General features: G+C 47.2%; 2 protein-coding genes and 1 pseudogene across 5 annotated transcripts in view; 1 reads left to right on the top strand and 2 right to left on the bottom strand.

Moving 5' to 3' along the window:
* The window catches only part of USP20 (ubiquitin specific peptidase 20), a 45,853-nt gene extending 28,328 nt beyond the window's left edge, over positions 1-17,525 (bottom strand). Inside the window, exons 1-4 of one of the 4 annotated variants that reach the window (XM_058524266.1) lie at positions 17,448-17,525; positions 2,556-2,649; positions 2,248-2,436; positions 1,328-1,424 (exon numbers count right to left, since the gene is read on the bottom strand). In XM_058524266.1, the coding sequence (XP_058380249.1) occupies positions 1,328-1,408 (81 nt within the window). In that variant the 5' untranslated portion in view covers positions 1,409-1,424; positions 2,248-2,436; positions 2,556-2,649; positions 17,448-17,525. Of the gene's footprint in view, positions 1-1,327; positions 1,425-2,247; positions 2,437-2,555; positions 2,650-6,528; positions 6,828-11,365; positions 13,350-17,447 lie in introns of those variants that run through there. The other 3 variants (XM_058524268.1, XM_058524265.1, XM_058524267.1) reach the window with 3 other exon arrangements.
* Positions 2,680-17,018, bottom strand: LOC131393619 (septin-7-like; annotated as a pseudogene).
* A 192-nt stretch (positions 17,526-17,717) lies between the features above and the next one.
* On the top strand, positions 17,718-24,696 carry C28H9orf78 (chromosome 28 C9orf78 homolog). Its single transcript, XM_058524272.1, has 9 exons — positions 17,718-17,848; positions 18,195-18,254; positions 19,199-19,250; positions 19,392-19,462; positions 19,977-20,054; positions 20,899-21,096; positions 21,911-22,047; positions 22,150-22,248; positions 24,017-24,696. Exons 1-9 carry the CDS (start codon positions 17,766-17,768, stop codon positions 24,106-24,108), a joined length of 870 nt encoding a protein of 289 aa, XP_058380255.1. The 5' UTR covers positions 17,718-17,765; the 3' UTR covers positions 24,109-24,696.
* Positions 24,697-24,818: the final 122 nt, after the last annotated feature.

Here is a 24,818-nt window from a genome sequence, read left to right as displayed (position 1 = left end):
TCTGATATGCAGGCCTGAGACATCCCCAAACGCTCTTGGTCTTTCTGCTGCAGAGGCGCTCACTATTCCAAAAAGGCTACCACATTCCAGCCCAAATCCTCTCACGTTCTGCCTCCCTCCTCTCACCTCATTCATCTCCCTGCTCTCAGATTCCCCTTATTCCTGCCTCCTCTAGGGGAAAAAGTCCTCTTGGTTTGTCTCACTTCTTCCTCTGCGTAGGCTCGGGAAGAAACCCAGCACTAGACAGTGCAGATGCGCCACAGCCTCACTCTGCTCCTCCTCCAGACCACACGGGAAGCAAAACTACTTCAAAAGAAGCCACAGGTGCTTTGAAGAACTGATCCCTCACTACAGGCCCAGACCAAACCAGCTCAGGCCAAAGGCGACCCCGGACCTGCTGGTGCAGGGAGGCTGAACGACCGGCATTTGGTGCCTGGAAAGAAGAACTGGCAATGTCTCTAGGGATCTGAGCTGACAACCCCGATTCTGGGAATGTGCCCTACGCACGGCCCTGCCCATGCACACAATGACATTTCTACAAGGCCATTCACTGAAGCATCATTGGTACTGGCAGGAGCCCAGGTGTCCACCCCTGGAGGATCAGTTGTGGAGTCCACACAATGAAATGAGAACAACTTCGAGACAGTGAGAAAGCTGTCTCCATGTACCAATGTTGAGAGCTCCAAGATACATCATCATGTGAACAAAGCAAGTTACGAAAATGTCTATAGTGCGGTACATTTTATGTAATAAAGGGGAAAATGAAAAATAAGTGTATTTGCATGCATGTGCATAGAGAATCTAAAAAGATACAAAAGAAACTAATGTGAGTGGTTCCCTGAGGGTGGGATGGGGAGGGTGGGGACGGGGGTGGCAGGGAGACCTCTTGACATGTATATTCTTATGTTGTTTCATTTCTGAACCACGTGAAAGTGCCACCTATTCACAATGACACGTCCTCCCCACTCAGAGGCCCACCTCCTTGCTTCGGGCCTCCCTGAGCCCCCCTCGGGTCACGTGTGTGAAGACGCCCAGGGACACTCAAAGCATGACTCATTCCCTGCCTTGGAAAGGCTCTGCACCTGCTCCAACAGCTCATGGACAAAGCATTAGCGGCTCCCAAACGGACTGCTCTAAATGGTAATTAATGGCTGTTAGGACACAGCCCCGGAAGGCCTCTCAAACAGACGCCAGCTTTTCCGTTTACACAGAAGGCTCAGCAGCGACGGTGGGGAGCCGGCTCTTCCACCGCTTCAGAGCCGTTTGTACCCCAGGGACGCAGTGGCCCTGGGCGTGGGCCTTGGCCCCGTAAGGTCTGACGCTTTACCTTAGATTTGAGCAGCAAGTCCTCTTTGGTCACCTCCCCTATCGAGTCAAGGTGAGGGCAAAGGTCCCTGCAGTCCCCCATCCTGGCCTGGGCTCACCTGCAAAAAACACAAGGAGTCCTGGGTTACCGGCAGCCACTCTGGAGGGAGGCAAGGCGGGGTCAGCGGTTAAGTACACGACTTCAGTCCCGAGTCCTGGCTCTGCCATATGTCAGCTGGGGAAGCTCCATAACTTCTCTGAGCCTCTCTCTGCTTGTCTGAGAAGGGAGGATGAAGACAACTCCTCCCCTGATGGGTTGCCCAGAGGACCCACAAACAGGTGCGTGCAAGACTGGTAACATGTGTGGAAGCTCCGTACCCACGTCACTTTACTGGTTGTGAAACTGTGCTACTGCTATCGCAGAGGTGTGGTAGCACCAGGGGAAACTGGTGAAGGGTACGTGGGAGCTCATGGTACATGTTTGGCAACTTCCTGTGAATTATAATTATTTCAAAAGAAAATGTTTAAAAATACATAACTCAACAAATGCTTCAGCCACCCAATATTTTGGCAGAAATGATACCCAGGAATCTGACTTTTGATTCTAGCTCCAAACTGTTGCCAAGAAAGGTCCAAACCAACCAAAGATGTAAGTGGAGCCAAGAGTGGTCTAAGCAAAGGCCAGGCTGTGTGTCCACAGGAGGGAGGTAGGCCCCGCCCCTCCCCAAAGCCCCCTCCCCACCCCAAATGGCCAGCCAGGGGTCGACTGGCCAGACTCCCAGCCAGAACAGGAGGTATGAGTGCTGATTAGGTGCCAAGCACCAGACTAAGTGTTTTCCACGCATTATTTCACTAAAAACTCCCCAGCATCTTTGAGGCAGCTGTGATTAGCCCCATTTCACAGATTCGGAAACAGGGGCTCCCTCTTGTATCAGGTCTTACAGACAGGAGTGCTACAGCTGAAGCTGAATGCAAGTTGGTCAGACTCTTCTTAACTTATGGAAGATGCAGACACGTGCAGAACGCAGCTTCAACAACTCCACGGCCAACCCCGCTTCATCTCAACCTCCCACGTCCTCTTTTGCAGCAAGTCCCAGATATCACATCATACATTTTTCTAAAAGATAAGGACTTGAAAAAAGAAAAAAAATAACCATAATTCCATTATTTCACCTAAAAAGAAAAATCTATACTTCCTCCTCAGTCCGTGCTTAAGAGCTACACCTGAGCAGGGGAGGCTGTGGGCCTACCTCTGTGTAAAGCGACACCCCCAGGAAGCAGCCAACATTCTCCGCTGACAGCCGATGATGGTGGGCTGCGGTGAGTGCAGGCCTCTCCGGGCACCTGGGGGACAAACCAGCACACTTCATGCAGTTCCGTTATTTTAAAATCAATCTTAGCATCAACCAGAGGCTAAAAATAGCCCCAAATTCCTCCTGAGAGGGACAAGTAAATTTCTGGACATTTGGGGCACCCACAGGCTGGACACACTCCCCAGTCCACCTACAGGGATGATAAAAACACATCATTCCCAGGACAGCTAAAGAAAGCTCAGGCAGAGCTCGCAAACAGGGCCAGCCCCTCCCGGAGGGTGTTGGACCCTTCACTAGTCGCTGCTGGGCATTACCTTTGTGATCCCTAAGAGACCTTCCAGAGTCTGCAGGAGACAGCTAAGGGGCCTCTCCAACTACTGTTCCCTCTGGCTGCCACAGCCCCTTAACTCTGGACAGAAGGCTCGGCCCCTTCCACGCGTGCCACTGGGACCCTCAGATCATCCTTTGAGCCTCCCAAGGACCCTGTGCTGCTCAGAACCCCCGGCCCCCAAGTCTTGAGCAACCCCAGGCTACAGGCACAACCAGGTTCATCCACGTGTCGCCACTGCCCCCCTTCCTCGGTGGGCCATAGTCTCCCAGATGTGGGCAGTTCACAGAGAGAGAGGCAGTTAGAAGCTAACATTTAAAATGGTCACACAACAATGATGGGGTTCAGGGTTCTAAATTCCAAGCTTCCTCACTTGAAGCCAGATTTTTAGTTTTTTTCATTGTCTCCACTGAGGCCAAGTGCACTGGGTCGGCACTGGCCCCACATTACGTTAAGCTGCAGTACACAGGGGTTTTTTAGTGTCTTTGGTATGTGCCCCATCTCTCCAGGTAGAGGGCGGAGCCAGGTCATAAGCTTGATTCCCAGGACATGGATGATCGTGATAGGCCCACTCCTGATTCACACGTGCATCGGCCTATTTAAGTTCCTGCAACTTCAGACAGGAAAAAAAAAAAAGCCCTGTGGCTAACAACCCTCTCTGTACGCTCACTGCCCGTATTCCAGATGAAGAATCAGAACTGGAGATTAAGTAACTAAGGAACCTGGTCAAGGGCTATCCTCACTACTAAGTATGGTGGGGACCTGATCAGATCTGCCTGGCGCAGATCCTTGCTCCAAATCAGGGGCAGCAAACCTTTTCTATAAAGGACCAGGTGGTAAATACTTCAGGCTTTGAGGGCCACAAAGATCTTTATCACATATTCTTTTTTGTTTCTTTTTTTTTTTTTACAATCTATTAAAAATATTTTTTAAAACATTTTAGCTCAAGGGCCCTACAATATGACCTGGCCTGCTGCCATGACGTGCTGAGCCCAGTTCTAAATCACTGCTGTTGGGCATCACTGAAAGCAAGCCCGGATCATTCCACACCACACACAAATCACCACCACTTTAAACAAGGCAAACAGCAAAGCAAAATCAAGAGTGTTAACTTGGCTCCATATTTTTGTCTAAGTGAGTAATCAAGGGTGTGTGCAAAGACAGAACAAAGATATCCACTGTAGCACTGTCCATAACAGGGGAAACTGGATGTAATCTAAGTGAACAACAGGCAATGGGATAAATGACACAATCATACACTGTTGTACCACGTAGCCATTAAAAATGATAATGAATAGTGAATCTTCCTATCCATGAAAGTAAATTAGATCTAAATAAATGGAGAGAGATACCACGTTTGTGGACTAGCACACTCAGTTGTTAAGATGTCCATTCTCCCCAAACTGATCTACAGGTTCAATGCAATCGCAACCAAAATCCCAGCAGGCTTTTTTGTAGAAATTGTCAAGCTGATTCTAAAATTTATATGGAAAAGCAAAAGACCTAGAATAGTCAAAACAATTTTGAAAAAGAACGAAGTGGGAAGACTTACATCACCTGACTTAAGACTTTCTATAAAGCTCAGTCATCAAGTCAGTATGGCATTGGCTCGAACGCAGACATACAGCTCAAGGGAACAGAATACAGAGTCTAGAATTAGACCCGCACGTATGGTCAACTGATTTTCAACAAAGGTTCCAACAAAGGTACCGATATCATTCAATGGGAAAAAGACAGTCTTTTCAACAAATGGTACTGGAACAATGATATCCATATGGGAGAAAATGAACTTTAACCCCTACCTCACACCATACACAAAAATTAATTAGAAGTGGATCACAGACTTTTTGTAATTGATGGTCAATAGAGGGCTTAAAAGATCTTCCTTTTCTTCTTGTTCTTTTCCAAGGTTCTCAGAGAGTTCAGTTGTTCTAAAATCCATTGTTGAGGGGCCAGCCCGGTGGTGTAGCGGTTATGTGTGTGCGCTCCGCTGCGGCGGCCTGGGGTTCGGATCCTGGGTGCGCACCAACAAACTGCTTGTCAAGCCATGCTGTGGCAGCATCTCACATAAAGTAGACGAACATGGGCACAGATGTTAGCTCAGGGCCAGTCTTCCTCAGCAAAAAGAGGATTGGCAAGAGGAGGATCAGCATCAGATGTTAGCTCAGGGCTAATCTCCCTCACAAAAAAAAAAAAAAAAAAAAAAGGATTTGGGGCCGGCCCCGTGGCTTAGCAGTTAAGTGCACGCGCTCCGCTGTTGGCGGCCCAGGTTTGGATCCCGGGTGCACACCGACGTACCACTTCTCCGGCCATGCTGAGGCCACGTCCCACATGCAGCAACTAGAAGGATGTGCAGCTATGACATACAACTATCTACTGGGGCTTTGGGGGAAAAAATAAATAAATAAATAAAATTATAAAAAAAAAAAAGAGGAGGATTGGCAGATGTTAGCTCAGGGCTAATCTTCCTCACCAAAAAAAAAAAAATAAAATACAACCCATTGCTGAGCTTCCAAGTTTGCTTTCTCATCTTCAAACTGATGACATTTTCCCTCTAAATCTTTGTGTTTCCAAATTCTTTTTCATTTGCTCATGGTGCTGTTGGCACTCAGCTTCAGAGTCCTTCAGTTTTTGAATGTTTTCTCTGGCCTTCGTCTCAAACACCTGCTCCATCTCCGTCTCCGTCTCCTTCATCTGAGCCACCTGCTCCCTTCCTTCATCTTCCATTTGTGCCCGAGGGCTCTTAGTAAGCTGCCCTTGGTTCCTGGTATCAACTCCATTGTCAGTCACTTCACAGCTGCCAGTTTTCTGCTTCTATGGTTCTCACAGTGCACCTTATTAGTGACATCTTTCAAGCCCTGCAAGTGCGTTATCAAATATTTCTTAGAATTGTAAAATCACAATGCTCACCATTTTCAACCTCAGCAACACCCCAAGGATACGTCCTTCCTCTGACTGGCTTACTATTAACTTCAATGACAGTATTAGGACCGTCCACAGCAAGAGGTAAACGGTCCTTTATGTTTTTAACAAGCTTTTCTTCTTCATCATCTGTTTCTGGAAGTTCACATATCTTAATTTGATGTTCTTGGATTTCTTTCATTGTCCGTTTTTAATCTGTTGGCGCTCCTCTGGAGTGAGTGCGTTTGCTCTGGCAATAAGTGGATGACATTCACCTTTTCATGCAAACACTTCGTAAACTCACTCTCCAATGGCTTAAGTCCACGTCCTGAAGGAATAATTTATTATAAACAACACTGCACCCTGTTATCACGCATCTGACGTCTGTTCTACACCTAGGCAGTCCTCAAATTTACTATGAATAACAAGCTGCCAGCAATTACTATTATCGACTCCAAATCCTGGGGTATCAACTACTGTGAACAGCAACTGGACACCACCTTCTTTGATTAAAACCTTGGACGGTCCCATCTGTACAGTCTTTTTATTCTATGGCAAGGACCTGCACACTCTGGAGAATACAAATCTGTGAGGAATAACAAGTTGATTAACGTCAACTTTCCAGTCTAGGTTCACCTACCACCTCAAGTGTGAATTCAAACCCTGTCTTCACTGATTTACTGCACACTTGATCTGGGAGCTTTGCACACCCCACAAAGCCTTCAAGGCTCGTCTGCTGAGCTCCCGCGGTGCTGCTGTCAGCGCTCCTCTCCACAGCAGCAGCGGCCCTCGCACTGACCGGTATCCTCTCTGTCACCAGCTGGCCGCAGCACAGCCTGCCAATTCTCCGGATCACAGACTTTAAAGAACAACAAAAAATTAAAAGTCTCAAACTTCTAGAGGAAAACACAGGAGAAAATCTTTGCAACTTTGGAGTCAGCAAAGGTCCTAGGACACAAAAGGCATTAATTATAAAAGGAAACACTGATGAACTGGACTTTTTCAAAATTAACACTTTTTCCTTTTCAAAAGATGCTGTTAAGAAAATGAAAAGGCAAACTACTGACTGGGAGATAATGTTCACAATACATGTGTCTAACAAACAGCCAAAATATATAAAGAATTCTTACAACCCATAAAAGGATAAACAGTATAATTTTGTTAGAGGGACAAATGATCAGATACTTCACCAAATAAGAATGGCCAACAAGCACATGAAAACATGCTCAACATCATTTGCCATCAGAGAAATTCCAAGTTAAAACCATCTCATACCCCCTAGAATATCTAAAACTAATAAAACTTGCAATCTCAGGTGTTGCTGAGGATGTGAAGGAATTCCCATATATTCTGATAGGAGTGTAAAGTGGTATAAAAAGCTTTGGAAAATAGTTTGGCAGTTTCCTACAAAGTTAAGTATCTACTTTTCACATGACCCTGAATTCCGCTCTTAGGTATTTTCCCAGCAGAAATGAAAACATTCATCCACACAAAGACTTGTACACAAACATTCATAGTAGCTTCATACATAACAGCCCAGAATCGGAAAGATCCTAAATGTCCAACAACTGGAGACTGAAGCCAACTATTGGTATATTCATATAATGGAATACTACATGGCACTAAAAAGAACTACTGATATGCACAGCAACACGGATAAATTCCAGAAATGTTAAACTGAGCAAAAGAAGTTAGACACAAGAGTACATACTCTATGATTCTATTTATATGAAGTTTCAAAAGAGACAAAACTCATCTACTGTGATAGAAACTGAATCAGTGATTGCCTGGGGCAGAGGATGAGGCCACACTGCAGAGAGGCAAGGGGAACTTGCTGTGCTGTTGGAACGTTCCAGCTCTTGACTGGGGTAGGATTTCACCAGGTCTCTGTACCTGTCAAATCTCAGGAACTATATCTTTAAAGTGTATGCATTTTATTGTATGTAAATTATACCTCAGTAATGTTGATTAAAGGCACTTTATATCACAACTAATCCATAGTGACAGAAAGTAGCTTAATGGCTGTCTGGGGCTAGGATGGGGGAGGCAAAGAGGCACTAACTGACAAAAACCTTTGAAGGGGCGCATTTTATTGGATATAAATTATTCCTCAATAAAACTGATTTAAAACCCTGAAAAAAAAAACCCACCCTTTAAATAAATGACTGAGACCTATTTTACCAACACAGATAAATTTCAGAGAATGTTAAGTAATAAAAACAAGTTGCACCACTTCACACCTATTAGGATGGCTACTATCAAAAAACAAAAACAGGGGGCCCGCCCAGTGGTGCAAGCGGTTAAGTGTGCGCACTCCGCTGCAGCGGCCCAGGGTTCGCCAGTTCAGATCCTGGGCGCACGCCAACGCACCACTTGGCAAGCCATGCTGTGGCGGCGTCCCATATAAAGTGGAGAAAGATGGGCGTGGATGTTAGCCCAGGACCGGTCTTCCCTAGCAAAAAGAGGAGGATTGGCAGATGTTAGCTCAGGGCCGATCTTCTTCACCAAAAAAAAAAAAAAAAAAAAAAAAAAACAGAAAATAACAAGTGTTGATGAGGATGTGGAGAAACTGGAATGTTGAGCACCACTGGTGAAATGTAAATGGTGCAGCTGCCATGGAAAACAGTATGGCGGCTCCTCAAAAATTAAACACAGAATTACCATACGATCCAGCAATTCCTCTTCTGGGTATAGACTCAAAAGCACTGAAAGCAGAGACCTGAACAGGTATTTGTGTACCCATGTTCATAGCAGCATTATTCACATTAGCCAAAGGCAGAAGTGACCCAAGGGTCCATCAAAAGATGAACAGATAGACAAAATATGGTCCATCCATACAATGGACTATCACTCAACCTTAAAAAGGAAGGAAATTTTGACACACGCTACAACAAAGATGAACCCTGAGAACATTATGCTAAGTGAAATAAGCCAGACACAAAAGGACAAATATTATATGATTCCACTTATCCGAAGTACTCAGAGTAATCAAATTCATAGAGACAGAAAGTAGAATGGTGGTTGCCAGGGGGAGGGGGGAATGGGCAGTTAGTGGGGACAGCTTCAGTTTGGGAAGATGGAACAGTTCTGGAGGTAGATGGTAGTGATGACTGCATAACAACGTGAATGTACTTAATGCTACTCAACTGTACACTTAAAAATGGTTAAGATGGTAAACTTTATGTTATATGTATTTTACTTAAATTTAAAAAGAAAATTAAAAAGAAATAAATTTTTAAAAAGTTGCAGAAGGATACATATGGTACGACACAATTAAAAAGAAATGAAAAAGCTGGGGGTAGGGGGAAATGATTATGAAGTGAAATGCTCCACGACCGCGAAAGATACTGGTCCCCATTAGATGCCCTACCATGCTGCTCACTGTATCTCTCTGTCCCCGCTCACCCTTCAGGTCTCAGCTCCACTGACCAGGGGAGGCATCTGCTGGCCACCTGCTGGACGCAGTCCCACCCCACCCACTCTCTCTCAAGGAAGGCCCTCTGTCCATCCTAGCTCCCTTGGCCCTCTGTCCATCCCAGCCCATACTCAGCATGCTCTGTGATCATCTTGGTCATTTATCTATTTTTCGGTCTAATGTCTGTCTCCCCTCAAGAATGTAGGCCCTCTGAGGGCAGGGATCTGTTTCGTTCACTGCCGTATCCCAAAAACCTAAAACAGCACCTAGAACACAGTAACTTCCTAGTAAATATTTGCTGAATGGATCAAAAGTACAAAAAGCTATAAAATACTATTCCAATAAAATTCCATTTTGGTAAAATAACTTTGTTTTGTGCCTATATCCTGCCTACATCTCTGGGAGGATGGTATCAAGTGATTTCTATCTCCTCTTTTTATGCTTGTCTGCATTTTCTACGTGGCATTTGTGTTGCTTTTGTAATATATAACCTAATAGGTTACTTTTAATTACTTTTAACATTTTGAAAATAAAAGAAGAGCACGTGTCTGGCTGTTTGGTGTGAGGTTTCCCTCCTGGGACTGCCCTTGCTCGTCCCAAGATCCCCGAGCGCACTCTGGGGGACAGAAGCTCATCCCCTGGGGCTGTCCAGGCCCAGAGTGTAACATGACACTTGAGATCCACTTCAGAGAAGGGACGGCAGCACCTGAGTGGCCCCAGAAGCCCCGACAGAGGAAGTGCCTAAGCCGCTGCCTGGATGGCCTGAAAGTACAGCTTTTCCCCATGTGACTCATTCAGTCGAAGATTTGCTCTGAACACATTCCTTTCTGCCTCAACTTCCAGGTTGGATTAAGATTTTTCATCTTCTCCTACCTATCCTAAAAATAGAAAAAGGCATTTTGGGGGGCCGGCCGGTGGCGCAAGCGGTTAAGTGCGGGCACTCCGCTGTGGCGGCCCGGGGTTCACCGGTTCAGATCCCGGGCGCGCACCGACGCACTGCTTGGCAAGCCATGCTGTGGCGGCGTCCCATATAAAGTGGAGGAAGATGGGCATGGATGTTAGCTCAGGACCAATCTTCCTCAGCAAAAAAAGAGGAGGATTGGCAGATGTAGCACAGGGCTGATCTTCCTCACACACACACACGCACAAAAAAAAGAAAAAGGCATTTTTGTTTAGTTTTAATAAAATAAATATACAACTCTGTAGAAGCTGGAAAACACAGGCGAACATTAAAATGAAAAAAAATCACCTGTAATCCTACTATACAGAAAAAAATAGGGTTACCGTTTTGGTAAGTCTTATTCATATGTATGAATATGTAATTTTTAAAACTAATCTTGAATATAAGAGATATGGTTTGCATACAGATTTTTTGGTTTATATCATATACATTTCCCATGTCACTAAATTTCTTTTCAACAACTTAATTTCTAATGGCTGAATAATATTATACCACACACAATTTAAGCTGTACAATATCTTAACTACTTCCCTACTGTTGGACACTTAGGTATTTGTGTGTGTGTTTTGCCATTATAAAGAAACCAGTGAGAAACATTTCGGAATATAAAGCTTTGACTACAGCTTTGACCAAAAGAAAAATTACTGGGTCAAAATGTAGGTTTTGAAGGCTCTGGATATAAATTGACAAACTTCCCTCCAGAAAGAGTACATAAATTTATCTGCCTACCAACAGTGTATGAGCATGCCCAACATAGAGAGTTTAAGGTTTACTAACCTTTTTTTAAAGTTAATGGGTAAAAATCAGTTTACATGAAGGGAAAAGGTGAGTGGTAGCACCAAAAACTTGGGGTGTTTAATATTCCACACGCAGGACCTGAAACATCAGAAGAGCATGAGTCTGCAAGGATTGTACTTTCTTATCTCAGCTGTCCAAAAGTTTTCACTTTGTAATCTTGGCACCCAACCAACACTGAGCAAGGAGTTCCTCAGGGCAATGACTTGGGGTGATAGAAAACAAGCCAGGCCTGGGCCCTGCCCTCACGGGGTACAGAGGTCCATGTTTCACCACCAGGATAGCTGGATGCAGCCACCAGCGATGTTATTATTACTAATGGTCACCACCTCTTATTGAGCTCTTACCACTTGTCAGTTGCTTCACATACATTATCCCTGGAGTTGACTGCAATTACAGAAGGCACTAAAAGCTGGCCATGCGTTCAGCTCCTTGCTCTTGTCACTTGAAAGCTGTGTCTTCAGATAAATCATTAAATCCTCAGTTTTCTCATCCATGAAATGGGGACAAAGCAACTAGGGTTCCTGAGAGGATGAAGTGAGACAATGCACAGGAAGGATTTAGAACAATGACCTCCGAGCACATGGACCTTCAGGGTGGCTGAGAGTTTGTATTTATCTGCACAGCAAGAACGCCCAAAAAAAGTGCAGTACTATAATTAGTGTTACTGGCCATGTTTTATAGATTAGGAAACTGAGATTGGTAGGAATGTCACATGCCCAAGGGCACCCTCCATCAGTTTTTCACACAGCTCCATTGCCCAGGTCAGCGCAGGCCAACCACCCCAGCCAAGACATGTTCAACGCTGACCAAGTGCGACTCGGCTGGAGACTGATGCACAGTAGTTCTGATTCTCCGCGCTTCTTTTTACGATCCAAGCTCACCTCCTGGTGCTTCTGACATCAAAGCAAAGCCAGGAAAAGCGACCCCAAGGAATGGAGCAAATGCTTAAACAGCTTTCCTGTCCCAAGGCAGCCAGCACCTCTGCTTCCTGGCAACTGAGGCTGCGAAACTGTTCCAGATAAAAGGGACTAAAGCAACTTGACAAAATTGGATCTTGGGTCAATGGGGGGAAAGGACATTAGCAGGACAATTAACAAGTTTGAATATAGACTTACAGATAACAATATTTGTTATGGACTGAGTTGTGTTCTCCCCAATTCATATGTTGAAGTCCTAACCCCTGGTACCTCAGAATGTAATCTTACTTAGAGATAAGATCTTTAAAGAGGTAATTAAGTTCCAGTGTTGTCTTTAGGGTGGGCCTTAATCCAATCTGACTGGCATCCTTATAAGAGGAGGAAATTTGGATACACAAGGAGGCACCAAGGATGCACACACAAGAAAGACTATGTGAGGACACAGGAAGAAGGCAGCCATCTGCAAGTCTAGGGGAGAGGCCTCAGAAGAAACCAAACCTGCTGACACCTTGATCTTGGACTTCTAGCCTCCAGAACTGTGAGACAGAAATTTCTGTTGTTTAAGCCACTCAGTCTATGGTACTTTGTTATGGTGGCCCTAGCAAATGAACATCGTATTATACCAACACTAAAGATTCTGAAGATGAAAACCATTTTCTGGTTATGCATTATAATGTCCTTGCTCTTAGATGATTCCCTCTGAAATATTTAGGGGTAAAGGGTCATGATATCTGCAACTTAGTCTTAAATGGATCAGCGATGACAATGAGTATATAAATATAGAGAGAGTAAATAGGGCAAAAAATGTTGATAATTGGTGAATCTAGGTGAAGAGTATAAACGGGATTTCGTTTTATTATTCCTGTAACTTTTCTGTAAGTTTGACTCTGTAAATTGTAAGCCCAGTGCTTCATACACTCTCGCAGGTAAGGACCACTGTTCCTCATCTTCCAGAGAAAGAACGGAGGCTCCGAGATGGGAACCTCTTGCCCAAGACCCACACAGCAAGGAATGGGAAGCTGGAAGTGAGTCAGGTTGTGTCTGCCTTCACAGCCCGTCCCAGCCTTCCCTCTGTGCAAATAAACGGAGTGCACACAGCAGGCATCTAATCAAGACTGAACGGGAAAGAAACCTGCGCTGCTGAGAGAAATGGATCCTGGGAACAGGCCCTCTTGAGAACAGCTAGTCGACTGTGCTGTTGGGAGTCAGCGAGGTGCCCACCCCACAGCCGGTGACGGAAATGCCAGCCAGAGGGCTGTGCCTCCAGCACAGCGACCCCACAGCACCTCCTCTTCCTGACCCACCAGGCCCACCTCCTCTCTCGGGAACGAGAATGCAGGAGGGAAGGAGGCAGGCTGAGAGGTCTGGCAAAGAGCCCACCCATTCAGGCCCCGGTGAGACTTCTAAGATGCTTCATCCTGCATAAGGGCAGGCACTTTTCCCTCCCTGGGGCCTGCATCGAATGAGGGGGAAGGTACCCTCCACCCCCGCTAGCGGAGCAGGCAGGCAGCACATCCCGGGCTGGCACCAGCTGCTGAGACCAGGCCTCAGTGCCCATTACTCATCATCTTCCTGGAGGTTCTGGCTACATCCTTCTCCCAGCTAGGAGCCCAGGTCCCCGGCATGGGAAAGGTGATGCTGCCAACACGCCAACACAAGGACACCCTGCCCCTCACCACATTAGCCATCCCACACCCCATACACCTGTGCCCCTCAGAACATGCACCCCTTCCCTCTCTCCTGCCCTCTTCCCTCCATTCTACTTCCATGCAACTCCACTTTCCCTAATCCCAAATACAGCCGTTCCTTAATCCAGGCTCAACTCACTAAGAGTCCACCATCCTTCTGACTCTCAAAGCAGAACCCCTTGCCTTGACAAGTCTGCTTCCCACACACTGCCAGTTCTTTTGTGTGTGTGTGTGAGGAAGATCAGCCCTGAGCTAACATCCGATGCCAATCCTCTTTTTTTTTTTTTTTTTGCTGAGGAAGATTGGCCCTGAGCTAACATCCGTGCCCATCTTCCTCTACTTTATATGGGACGTCACCACAGCCCAGCTTGACAAGCGGTGCGTCAGTGCGTGCCCGGGATCCGAACCCACGAACCCCAGGCCAACCAAGCTGAGCGCGCACACCTAACCACTTGTGCCACCAGGCCGGCCCCCTGCCAGTTCTCCTCTTTTGCCCTACCCACCTTGCCCCCATCGTGAATGGCCCCTTGTACTGGAACTGCTTCTAACAGACCTCACCGAATGCTCACAACCACGCTGGAAGTCAGGCAACACTGGGAGCTAAATCCATCTCCACCTCCATCACCAGAGGAGGAGAGACTGAGGCTCAGAGAGGTGGAGTAACTGGCTGGAAGTCACATAGCTACCGAGCAGCTGAGCCAGGATTCAAACCCAAGACAGCCTGCCCTGAAATCAGTGCTCTGAACTGTCGGCTCCACAACCTCCTAAACAGCCCCAGCCAGCCTGGACTGGGGATGATCTTCATCTCCTCAAACCAAACCCCCACACTCCACAGGTAGCATCCCCAGCCTCCCTCACAAGATCCTCTTCTAGTCATTCTTCACAGAGCATCTTTCTGCTCAACTTAAATTCCCTAAGTCTGGGATAACGTGTCTGCACAGTCTGGAGCCTAGTATTGCACTTTGTTTTGGGCTCCATAAGAGTCAGTTAACAGGAGATGGCACGGGTTTGCGGCTACCCCAGGCTGGCAGACTTAGGGGATGGCAGGCTGGAGGTAGTGACTGGCCCAGGTCACCGAGAGGCCGCAAACCCTGAGTGTGTAAGTATAAGCAGAAACTCAGACTAAGACCCCTCAAACCACAAAGCAGGAGAGCATCAAAGAGGTTCACGCTAAAGGTCACACAGCCAGTAAATGACGGAGCAGGGACTCTGATGGGGAGACAGGCTCAGAGAAGGGAAGGCTCCTGCCCAGAGACACATGGCAAGCTGGCAGCACTGGCACTTGAACCCCGGGCCTATAATTCAGTCCACTGCTTTGTCATGTTACTGACCAAACACAAACCAGAAGACACCAATTTAAATTTGCAACTCAATCCTCCCTCCCACTCTGACTCCCTTCCCTTACTCTATTTTTCCTATTTCCAGAGCACTCATCACCTTCTTTTTTTGTTTGTTTTGCTGAGGCAGATTGTCCCTGAGCTAACATCTGTGCCCATCTTCCTCTATTTTGTATATGGGACGCCACCACAGCATGGCTTGATAGGCGGTGTGTCTGTCTGTGCCCGGGATTCGAACCTGCGAACCCCAGGCAGCTGAAGCGGAGCACACGAACTTGACCACTATGCTACCAGGCCGGCCTCTCATCACCTTTTAACACACTTTACATACTTACTATGTTGGTAGAACGTCAAGTCCACTAGATCAGGGATCTTTCATCTCTTTTGCTCCCTGACATATTTCAAGCACCTAGAACAGTGCCTCCTCCATATAGTAAAAGCTCAGCAAATATTTGCTGAGCAAGTAAATTAGCCCAACAAACATTTATTGAATACTTACTGAGGCCAGGTTGTGAACTGCAATCACGTTGCTGGATCCCAAATCAACCTAGACACTAACGCTCCCTGAACCCTGAAACAAGCCAACGTTTCAGCTGGCTCCAGAAAGGAGCTGGCAAACCAACCCGAACTCAAGCCAAACCAGTACATTTCCTGAAATCACCAAACTCGCAAACAAAACTAGAACACGATGCATCTCTGAACTGAAGAGAACCCAAAGTTCCTGGAGGCTCCACCTGAGAAGCAATTTCATTCCGCCCTCAAAAAGGCCCAGCAAGACTTAGAGGCTCTGCAGCCCCTCAGCCCAGCCATCCACTGCCAGATTCACAGCTGCCACTTTCTCAGCATTGCTGAGAAATCACATCACTTTTGCTAAACAAGTCTCAGTTAGATCTGCCACAGCCTAGTGGTGGGTATCACTGGGCACTCTGGCCTTGCCCAGGAGGGTACAGCTCATCTGTACCAGATGCTCCTCCCTGTGACGTCAGATGAGAAGGATACAGAAACATCCTTGGCCTTCCGGCCCTCTCCTTAGGGCTGTCCAGTACCCTCCAGTGGGAGGGCTGGCGAGTGGGCAAAATTGAAGCTACTTCTGAGAGTGTCAGAGCTGCAGACATCAACTCCCTGGGTTCCTGCAGCAATTCTCAAGGAGCCTCTCCTTCAGCCAGCAGGGGCACGGTGTCCAGTGATTTCTATGTGCATGTGGGCTTGGCTGAACCGGAATGCTGAGCACAAGACTTTGAGACTTTTAATACATGGCTTCTGATCAAAGCCAAAAGGCTGTTTTAAGAAGTCCTGAGTCTACTATTTGCCTCAGTCCAAGGAACAACAATCTCAGAGGAGACCACTCCGGAGAAAAGTAAGGCATTCCAGAACTGCTGCTCTGCTTCAGAACGGTCTTGGGAAAGAGGGAAACAAAAACAGGCTCCATCAGCCCCTCCCCCAGCCAATGAGCTGTTAACAGCAGCTGCAACAAACATTTACTGAGCTCTTACTGTGCCAGGTACTGTGCAAACGTGCAGCAGAGGCAGGCCTGAGAGGGATCCCTGCTCCACCTTCCAGCTATGGAACAGTGAGTCACATATGGCTTCTCAGAGCCTCCTATTCTCATTTGCAAAATGAAAGATAATAACTGAATCGACTGCATGGAATTGTTGTGCGAGTCCGATGAGATAAAGCTTAGCCCAGTGCCTGCCACCTAGTAAGAGCTTAATAAAAGGCAGTTTTTTCAAAGGAAAGGACCGGCCTCTATTGACAGAAGGAAAACTACTATTTAAGGAGTTACTAAAAGTCCCCTAAGCCATTATTTATGTATCTAGTTATTTCCTAAGCGTTTGTTGTTGCCCCTTTTTCAAATAAACTTAATCCTCACAGCATCCTAGGGGTGGAAGGGGCAGAGGGCAGCGCGGCAGTCCTCGTGACAAAGGACGAAAACAAGGCCCCGAAGGTCCAGGGAGGCGGCCAGCAGGCACCGGGGGAGGGGCCCTCTGCCCTCAACCCTCCCGAGTGGTCAAAACATCAGACAAGCCCCTCCTCGGCGAAGCGGCTGGAGGCCATGACTAGCGGGGCAGTCGGCGCTGGGACTTTAATTCACCACCGATAAGAAGTGGTCATCTTTTGTCCGTAAAGAAAAAAATGCACGTCAGGGCCAGACCCCGGGGAAATAGGAGTCAGCGCCCTGAGACGCCACACGCTGGGCCAGGCCCCGGTGGAAAAAAGAGATGGCGGTCCCCGTTCCGGAGAAGCAAGAGCCCTCGGGGGCTCAAGTGGGGTGCCGGGGCCCCCGAGGACCCCCCGGGCGCCGGCCAGAGGAGGAGAGGGGGCGGCGGCAGCCGCGGCGGGGGCGTCCCGGGCTCCGCTCACCTGGCCGCAGCGTTCGGCGCACCAGGCTCGGCCAGGCACCCGCCAGCCTGGAGCGGGGCCGGGGTCGCTCCTGCTCGCAGAGGCCCAGCCCCCAGAAGCAGCCGGCGGCGGCCGGGAACTCACCTGCAGTCGCAACCGCGCCACCGCCGCCTGTCAGTCAAGCGCGCCCCCCGCTGCGCCGCGCAGGGTCGAGGGGCCCGGCCGGCCGCGCCCCGCCTCCTCCCCCTCCGCCGCCCAATCCAGTGAGGCCTACGCCACGGATGGGGGCGTGGCCAGGCGGGCGGTGGCGCCTGGGGCGGGACCAGGCGGGGTTGGGGCGGCGCCGTGCTGGTTGGGGCGGGACCAGGCGAGGCCCGCGCTCTGACTTCACTGCTGCGCGCCGGAAGCAGCCCGGGTCAGGGCGCTGCGGCGCGGCGGCGGGACCGCGGGGCCCGGGGCATCATGCCGGTCACCGGGAAGAGTTTCCGCCGGCGCCGGACCGACTCGGAGTCGGAGGAAGATGAGCAGGACTCAGAGGAGGTTCGGTGCGTTTGGGACGGGGCTTCCCGGGGGCAGAGAGAGGCCGGCTTGGGGGACTCACCACTGGCCAGGCGCCTTGTTGATACCATTGCCGTGAGCCGCGGTGGTTGTCCCTTGCTGCGGACGAAGAAATTGAGGCTCCTAGGGATGAGGCCATCACCCCAAGGCTCAGTTGGGAGAAGTGTCCCCACGATGCGCAATGCTTCTGAGTCCCAGTGGGTCTGGGCGCAGGTCCGCCTTCTGGACCACTGTGCTGGCGGCTCAGCAGCGGGACCGGGGAGCCGGCGGAAGCTGCTTTTTGACTCTGAGTTTCTCGGAGAGTCGCTCAGCCTGTGTATTGCATTTTTTCAGATTAAAACTGGAAGAGACTCGAGAGGTACAGAATTTGAGGAAGAGGCCCAATGGGGTGAGGTGGGTACGGCGGGGGGACCCGGAGGAGGAGGAGGCGGGAATGACAGACACGCCCCCGCCGTGGTCGCTGTCACAAATATTTCCTAAGACATAGCCCTTTCTCTTAACACATGTACACTTTCTACTGCCCTGAAAGGGGTTCTTTGCAACGTTTACCCAGGAGATGTCCTGAGCCGTGTGGTCTTGAGGTTTGCTCCAGAGGTGCTGAAACAGGTCACTAACTCATGTTTTTATTGCACCCGATTAGTTGTGAAATGCACATTGCTTGTTAAGAATTTGGAAAATTTAGAAAAGCATAATCCAGAAAATAAACAGCACTCGTATTTCTCCCATCCAGAGGTAACCAGCGTTAACATTTACTGTTCTTTCCAATCTGTTTTCTTTCTCTCTTTTGTACAGATTATGGGTACTTTTATTCTATGCTATTTTCAATTCATTATGACATTGTGGGCGGGCATTCGCTCACATTGTGGATTGTTTTACCAAAAACCCTGTTAATGCCTGCATGATATTCCACGACGTGTATGTACCATCATTTGTTAACTAATCCCCTATTTGGGGACCTGTAGGTCATTTTGTAAATTTTCATCATTAAATAAGGCTGCAATAGGTGTTTTCCCACATTTGTCTTTAGCTGCATTTTCCCTGAAGGCAGAATCTTAGAAATGAGATTTCCAAGCCAAGATAATGCCAAATGGCTTTATAGGAAAGTGTACCACTTCACTCACCATCACCACCACCCCATCCTCTGCCCCTAACACCTAGAGTGCTTGTTGAGCCCTGTTTTATTCTTGTAGACTTTTCCAGCTGGCTTTGGTGCCCACCCCTCAAATCTCACCATTGCACTAATGTTGTACCTGTAAACATCCTAAGTGTTCTTCCTCATCTCTGAATTGTGCCAGTTCGTTCTTTCTCCCTCTCTCTCCCTTTTTGGTTTTGCTCAGTGCTGTGGCCCTGCTGGTGGGAGAGAAGGTGCGAGAAGAGACTACCCTAGTGGTAAGTTGTGGGGTCCTCCCTGGGTGGTGGGATGATGTGGCTGCTCTTCAGTGGGTAATTGTGTTTAAAAAAACAGAAAAAAAAAAAACCCCACTGCCAATTATATAGATGCTTCTTCTAAGCTGTGTTTGCTTTCTGCAGGATGATCCCTTTCAGATGAAGACAGGTGGTATGGTGGACATGAAGAAACTGAAGGAAAGGGGCAAAGATAAGTAAGTGTAGGGCATGCTGAGATGCAGATTCACCTGTAGCCCCTGCCTGGGTCTGCGTGCCCCCAGAGAGCTGGGGCCTGCAGCAGCAGCTTTAGTGGCACATCCTGAAGTGTCCTTTGTGCTTTGTAAAGAAGCAGAAACTCTTTAAAAGTTAACTAAGAGCAATGTGGGTACGCTCCTTTTGTAAAGGTGCATTGTTTATTGTCTTTCAAACCCGTGGAAGTTTTGTTCCTCTTCTTTAAGAAAAACATAAAAACACAATTACAAAAATAACATATTCAGACACTACAAAAGTGAAACATAAAAGTATCTGCTCACTCCCCAGAGGCATCTCTAGAGGCCAGGAGTTGGCTTGCATATACTTCTTCTATTTACATCTCATATATATTTTTTTCCGAACCATAAACAGAATATTATACTTTTTTCTTATGTACTTATTTTACGCGCATAACGTAAAACTCAGCATCAGTAAGTTGTGACTTTCAGGCTCTGCCTCACTGTTCTCCCCTTTTAGGATCAGTGAAGAGGAGGATCTCCACCTGGGGACGTCATTTTCTGCAGAAACCAACCGAAGGGACGAAGACGCTGACATGTAGGTGTCAGTCTGTTTGGCTGTGAGCGATGGGGGGTGGGCTCCAGCCTGATGGAGTCCAAGATAAGTTACAATGGCATTTCCAGAATTATTCAGAGATGGCAAAGTTGGCTTCTCTCACCCCACTTCCCAGGCTTGAGAACTTTGAAAAAGTCTTAAACATTCTTTAAAAGGGTGGTTCTTGGGATTTTAGATTCCTAGACTAGTAATATTTTCCTCAGACATTGTAGGGATAAACATTGGACTTACTTTTATTTCACCCACAAGGCTGTTGAATTAACAACTACCATCTACTGTTATCTGTCTTTAAAGAACCTTAGATATGATGACGCCGACAGATTATTACAATATAATCTCATAATAGAGGTTGGTGCTTTAAGTTGAAAAACTTTAGCTTGATGAGAAAACTCAAGTTATTTTTATTTTTCTCATTTCTCCATGGACCGATGAAAACTTCATCATGGACCATCACTGCTCTGTGGGCCAGTGTTGGGGACCACTAATTTTTTTTTTTCCTTCTCTTTTTTTTAGGGGGGGGCGGGGGAGGAAGATCAGCCCTGAGCTAACATCCATGCCAATCCTCCTCTTTTTTTGCTGAGGAAGATTGGCCCTGGGCTAACATCCATGCCCATCTTCCTCCACTATTATATGAGACGCCGCTAAAGCGTGGCCTGACAAGCGGTGCGTTGGTGGGCCCCTGGGATCCGAACCCCACACCACCAGCAGCGGAACACACGCATTTAACCGCTGTGCCACAGGGCCGACCCCGGGACCACTAATTTTTAAAAGACACCTGTTGTGAGCTTCCTGCCCCTCCCTGAGGCCTATGGGTTTCTTGTTTCAGGATGAAGTACATTGAGACAGAGCTGAAGAAGAGGAAGGGGATCGTGGAACACGAGGAACAGAAAGTCAAGCCAAAGAATGCAGAGGACTGTCTTTACGAACTTCCAGAAAATATCCGCGTTTCCTCAGCAAAGAAGACTGAGGAGATGCTTTCCAACCAGATGCTGAGCGGCATCCCCGAGGTGGACCTAGGCATCGAGTACGTTTCAGACCCATGGTCTTGCCTCTCTCTGGCTCCTAGGCGAAAGGAAGAGCTCTAGGCTTTCCAGTTAAAGGGACTATTTGTTACTGTCTCCTTGGAAACCCACAAATATAAACTGTCTTCTCTCTGGCAGGGGAGATGTTTGTCTCCAGGTGTTTCCCTGAAGACTTGGTCACAGTAGTTAACGAGACTTAAGGGCCCCTGATTGCTGAAAGCAAAAGTGTTTTTTTCTGTTTTTTTAATGGAGACATAGTTAACATATAACATTTTATTAGTTTCAGGTGTATAACAATGATTCACTGTTTATATACAAAAGTGTTTAGTCTTTGTTCACAGTTCTTCAGCTGTTCTTAACAGGCCCTTATATTCTGTTTTATTCTAGCAGGAGCAATGTTAAAGGCTTACCCACTCCACGATCCTCCTTTCATTTTTACTACAAAACATCTGCTCTAAAAGGGGATTGTCATGGAGGAAATCCTATGGTCAGAATCATCTTTGGGTGCAGGAGAAAGTTGGGAGACCTCTGGGTTCTCACCTCTTCTGGTGTTACTGGCTTTGAGCCTTAGCCAGTTCACTTTACTTCTCTGAGGCTCAACTTCCTCTTGATCTGAAGAGAATAGCTGCATTACCAATCGCTGTGAGAGCTCCATGAGAATGTGACAGTAAGGGCGTTGGTAAACTGTAGAGTTTTGTGCCCCAAGAAGGATGATTTCCTTATGCAGTGGTGGGCTGCCAGCCTCACCCGTCAGTTCCGTCTGAGGACCAGAGGTGCAGCGATCTAATACGTGGCGTGGCTCCTTTCTCCCCATAGTGCTAAAATAAAAAATATCATTTCCACGGAGGATGCTAAGGCCCGTCTGCTGGCGGAGCAGCAGAACAAGAAGAAAGACAGTGAGACGTCCTTCGTGCCCACCAACATGGCTGTAAATTATGTGCAGCACAACCGATGTAAGCTTCTCTGGGGAAGCATCCCTGCCCTCGCCTCGTTGGTTTGAGGTCCCTGGGTTCCCATATTTTGTCTGACATGTCCCCTGGTCTCTTTTGGTCCAGTTTATCACGAGGAGCTCAATGCCCCCATACGGAGAAACAAAGAAGAGCCCAAAGCCCGACCCTTGAGAGTGGGGGACACAGAGAAGCCAGAGCCTGAGCGTGAGTACAGCAGCGGCCTGGAGTGGTCCTCGCTCGGGGCCCTTGAAGGCAGGGTGGGACTCGGCAGGGGCGGAACTCGGGCTTTAGGGCCAGGGCATCTGGGTTCCAGTCCATGCTCTGGACCATCATGTGCCTTCCTCTTTCCAAGCCTCAGGTTCCTCATCTATAACATGGGGATAGTAATAACACCTACACTTGAGGTTGCTCTGTGGATTCACTGGGCTATCAAATATAACTGAGACTCAAAAAATTAGAAAATTTCAAAATGCAAAAATAAAAGTTACTCATAATTTCACCACCAAAGATGACCACTGTTAACATTTTTATATATCATCTTCTAGACTTTTTAATATTCATATATATAGGAAACATATATTCTATACATACTTAATAGGATCTCATAGCTTTTTATTTATTTTTTTTTAATGCTTTTTTTTTTTGTGAGGAAGATCGGCCCTGAGCTAACATCTGCCAATCCTCCTCTTTTTTTGCTGAGGAAGATCCATGCCCATCTTCCTCTACTTTATATGGGACGCCGCCACAGCATGGCTCGACAAGCGGTGTGTCGGGGCACGCCCAGGATCCGAACTGGCAAACCCCGGGCCGCCGCAGCAGAGTGCGCACACTTAACTGCTTGCACCACCGGGCTGGCCCCTCATAGCTTTTTACTCAGTAGTGCACCCTGCATGTCTCTCCCTGAAAGTAAATACATATTTTCCTTTTCAACGGCCATATCATGTGCCGTTGTACAGTCATGCGTTGCTGAATGATGGGGAAATGTTCTGAGAAATGTGTTGTTATATTTTGTCCTTGTGCAAACATCATAGAGTGTACTTAGAAACCTAGATGGTATAGCCTACTACACACTTAGGCTATATGGTACTAATCTTATGGGACCACTGTCATATATGTGGTCTGTCATTGACAGAAACGTCGTTATGTGGTGCATGACTATATATAGATGTACTGTAGTCTAACCATTTCCTTCTGGTTGGACACTTTGTTTCCCATTTTTCCCTATTAAAACCGTGTTTTGATGATCATTCTTGCCGATATCATGTCCGTAGATATATTCTGAGAAGTCACCAAGTGGTCCTTTAGAAGTGTGATGCCCCTTTCCCACATGCTCTCCAGCACCAGCTGGTGTCGTCGTTGTCATCAGCAGTGGGATGATTCTAAGGAAATGCGGAATTTGCTGAGGGTTCTGAAAATCCAGCCTGGTGCTCTGTTTCTTCCTTCCTACTTGGGAAATTATTTTCTGTGACATCTGGGTTGCACAGTCTTTGACTCCGAAAGAGTTTCATGTTATTAACATGTAGTAAGCAAGGACTTTGGAGTCATCAGTCTTGGATTCAATTCTCAGCCTACCTTCCCTTTGAGTGACCTTGAGGAAGTCACCTAACCTCTCCGAGCAGAGATGGCAACATGCCCATGTTAGGATTGCTGTGAGAGTTAAAGGAAGTCATGTCTAAAAGGATTAAGTGCCAAGCCTGGTACATAGTCAAACACAAACTGAAGCTTAGCTACTACTGCTCACCTAGTCTAATGCTGATGTCAGCATATTTTGGCTGGCACCTGATCTACCATATGCTTATTTTCATTCACTCAGTAACAAGTATCTTTGGAGGCCCTACTGTGATCCTATTCACTGGAGTAGGAACTGGGGCTCCTGTGGGGAGTGAGGCAGGCATGGTCCTTGCCTGTGCAGAGCCAAAGCCTGTTAGTGGCTTCCAGCGTGGCACACAGCTTTTTCTCTTTTCCTTGTCAGGGTCCCCTCCTAACCGCAAGCGTCCTGCTAATGAGAAGGCCACCGATGATTATCACTATGAGAAGTTCAAGAAGATGAACAGACGGTACTGAGGGTGGCTAAAGGGGAGAAGTGCAGAGTGGGATGTAAAATAGCGCCATCTCCTCTCTCCCCGCCATGATAAAAGGCTCCCTGGACAGAAGCCTGCTCATCTGCTAGCAGACAGTTCCAAAAACAGACTCTATTAGTCCTGCTGCTTACCTGCTGGATTTTTTAGGCACTGAATTTGTAACCTTTTGAAACAAAACAATGTCTGGTTTTCCTATTTGGGGGCAAACTCTATTCTTGTGAGCATTATTAAATCTTGTTTGTAAATATGTTGACTTTCTCTTAACATTTGCCCTGGGTCAGGAGGAAGCAACTCTGTGTTCAGGATGAGATAATACCCTTTAGATTGTGCTTTTATTATTATATATACAATCATGTCTTCTACTTTCAAATATCTGGAAGGGGGTTCAGAAATGCATCCGTCACTGTTTACAGTGGACCCAGCTGACAGCAGAAAAATCCAGGATGGGATCAGAGGGACACTGGTATTTTCTGACTTTTACAAAGTTGCCTGTTTCTTTTCATTAAGAAAGAAAAAAACAACAATTTCTATCACTTTCAGCACTTAAGTATTAAATATGAAATGAATCCAGCCTTATTGTTTGTATTGTGTCTCCTTTGTCTCCTTACACCTGCACTAGGTGATGTGTTCAGAGCATGAGGGCTGGGCAGCTCAAATGCAAAACTCAGTTACTGAGAGAGATTTTCTCATTTA

Source organism: Diceros bicornis, chromosome 28, assembly GCF_020826845.1.
Source record: "Diceros bicornis minor isolate mBicDic1 chromosome 28, mDicBic1.mat.cur, whole genome shotgun sequence".
Classification (NCBI taxonomy): domain Eukaryota; kingdom Metazoa; phylum Chordata; class Mammalia; order Perissodactyla; family Rhinocerotidae; genus Diceros; species Diceros bicornis.
Note: the sequence above shows the minus strand (reverse complement) of the source record. Positions and strands in the feature narration are given on the sequence as shown.

Excerpts from the sequence above, each read along its gene's own strand:
- C28H9orf78 (XM_058524272.1), top strand. The coding sequence starts at position 17,766 with ATGCCGGTCACCGGGAAGAGTTTCCGCCGGCGCCGGACCGACTCGGAG. Across the intron at positions 20,055-20,898 it reads AGGGACGAAGACGCTGACAT|GATGAAGTACATTGAGACAG; the intron begins GTAGGTGTCAGT and ends TTCTTGTTTCAG. Across the intron at positions 21,097-21,910 it reads GAGGTGGACCTAGGCATCGA|TGCTAAAATAAAAAATATCA; the intron begins GTACGTTTCAGA and ends TTCTCCCCATAG.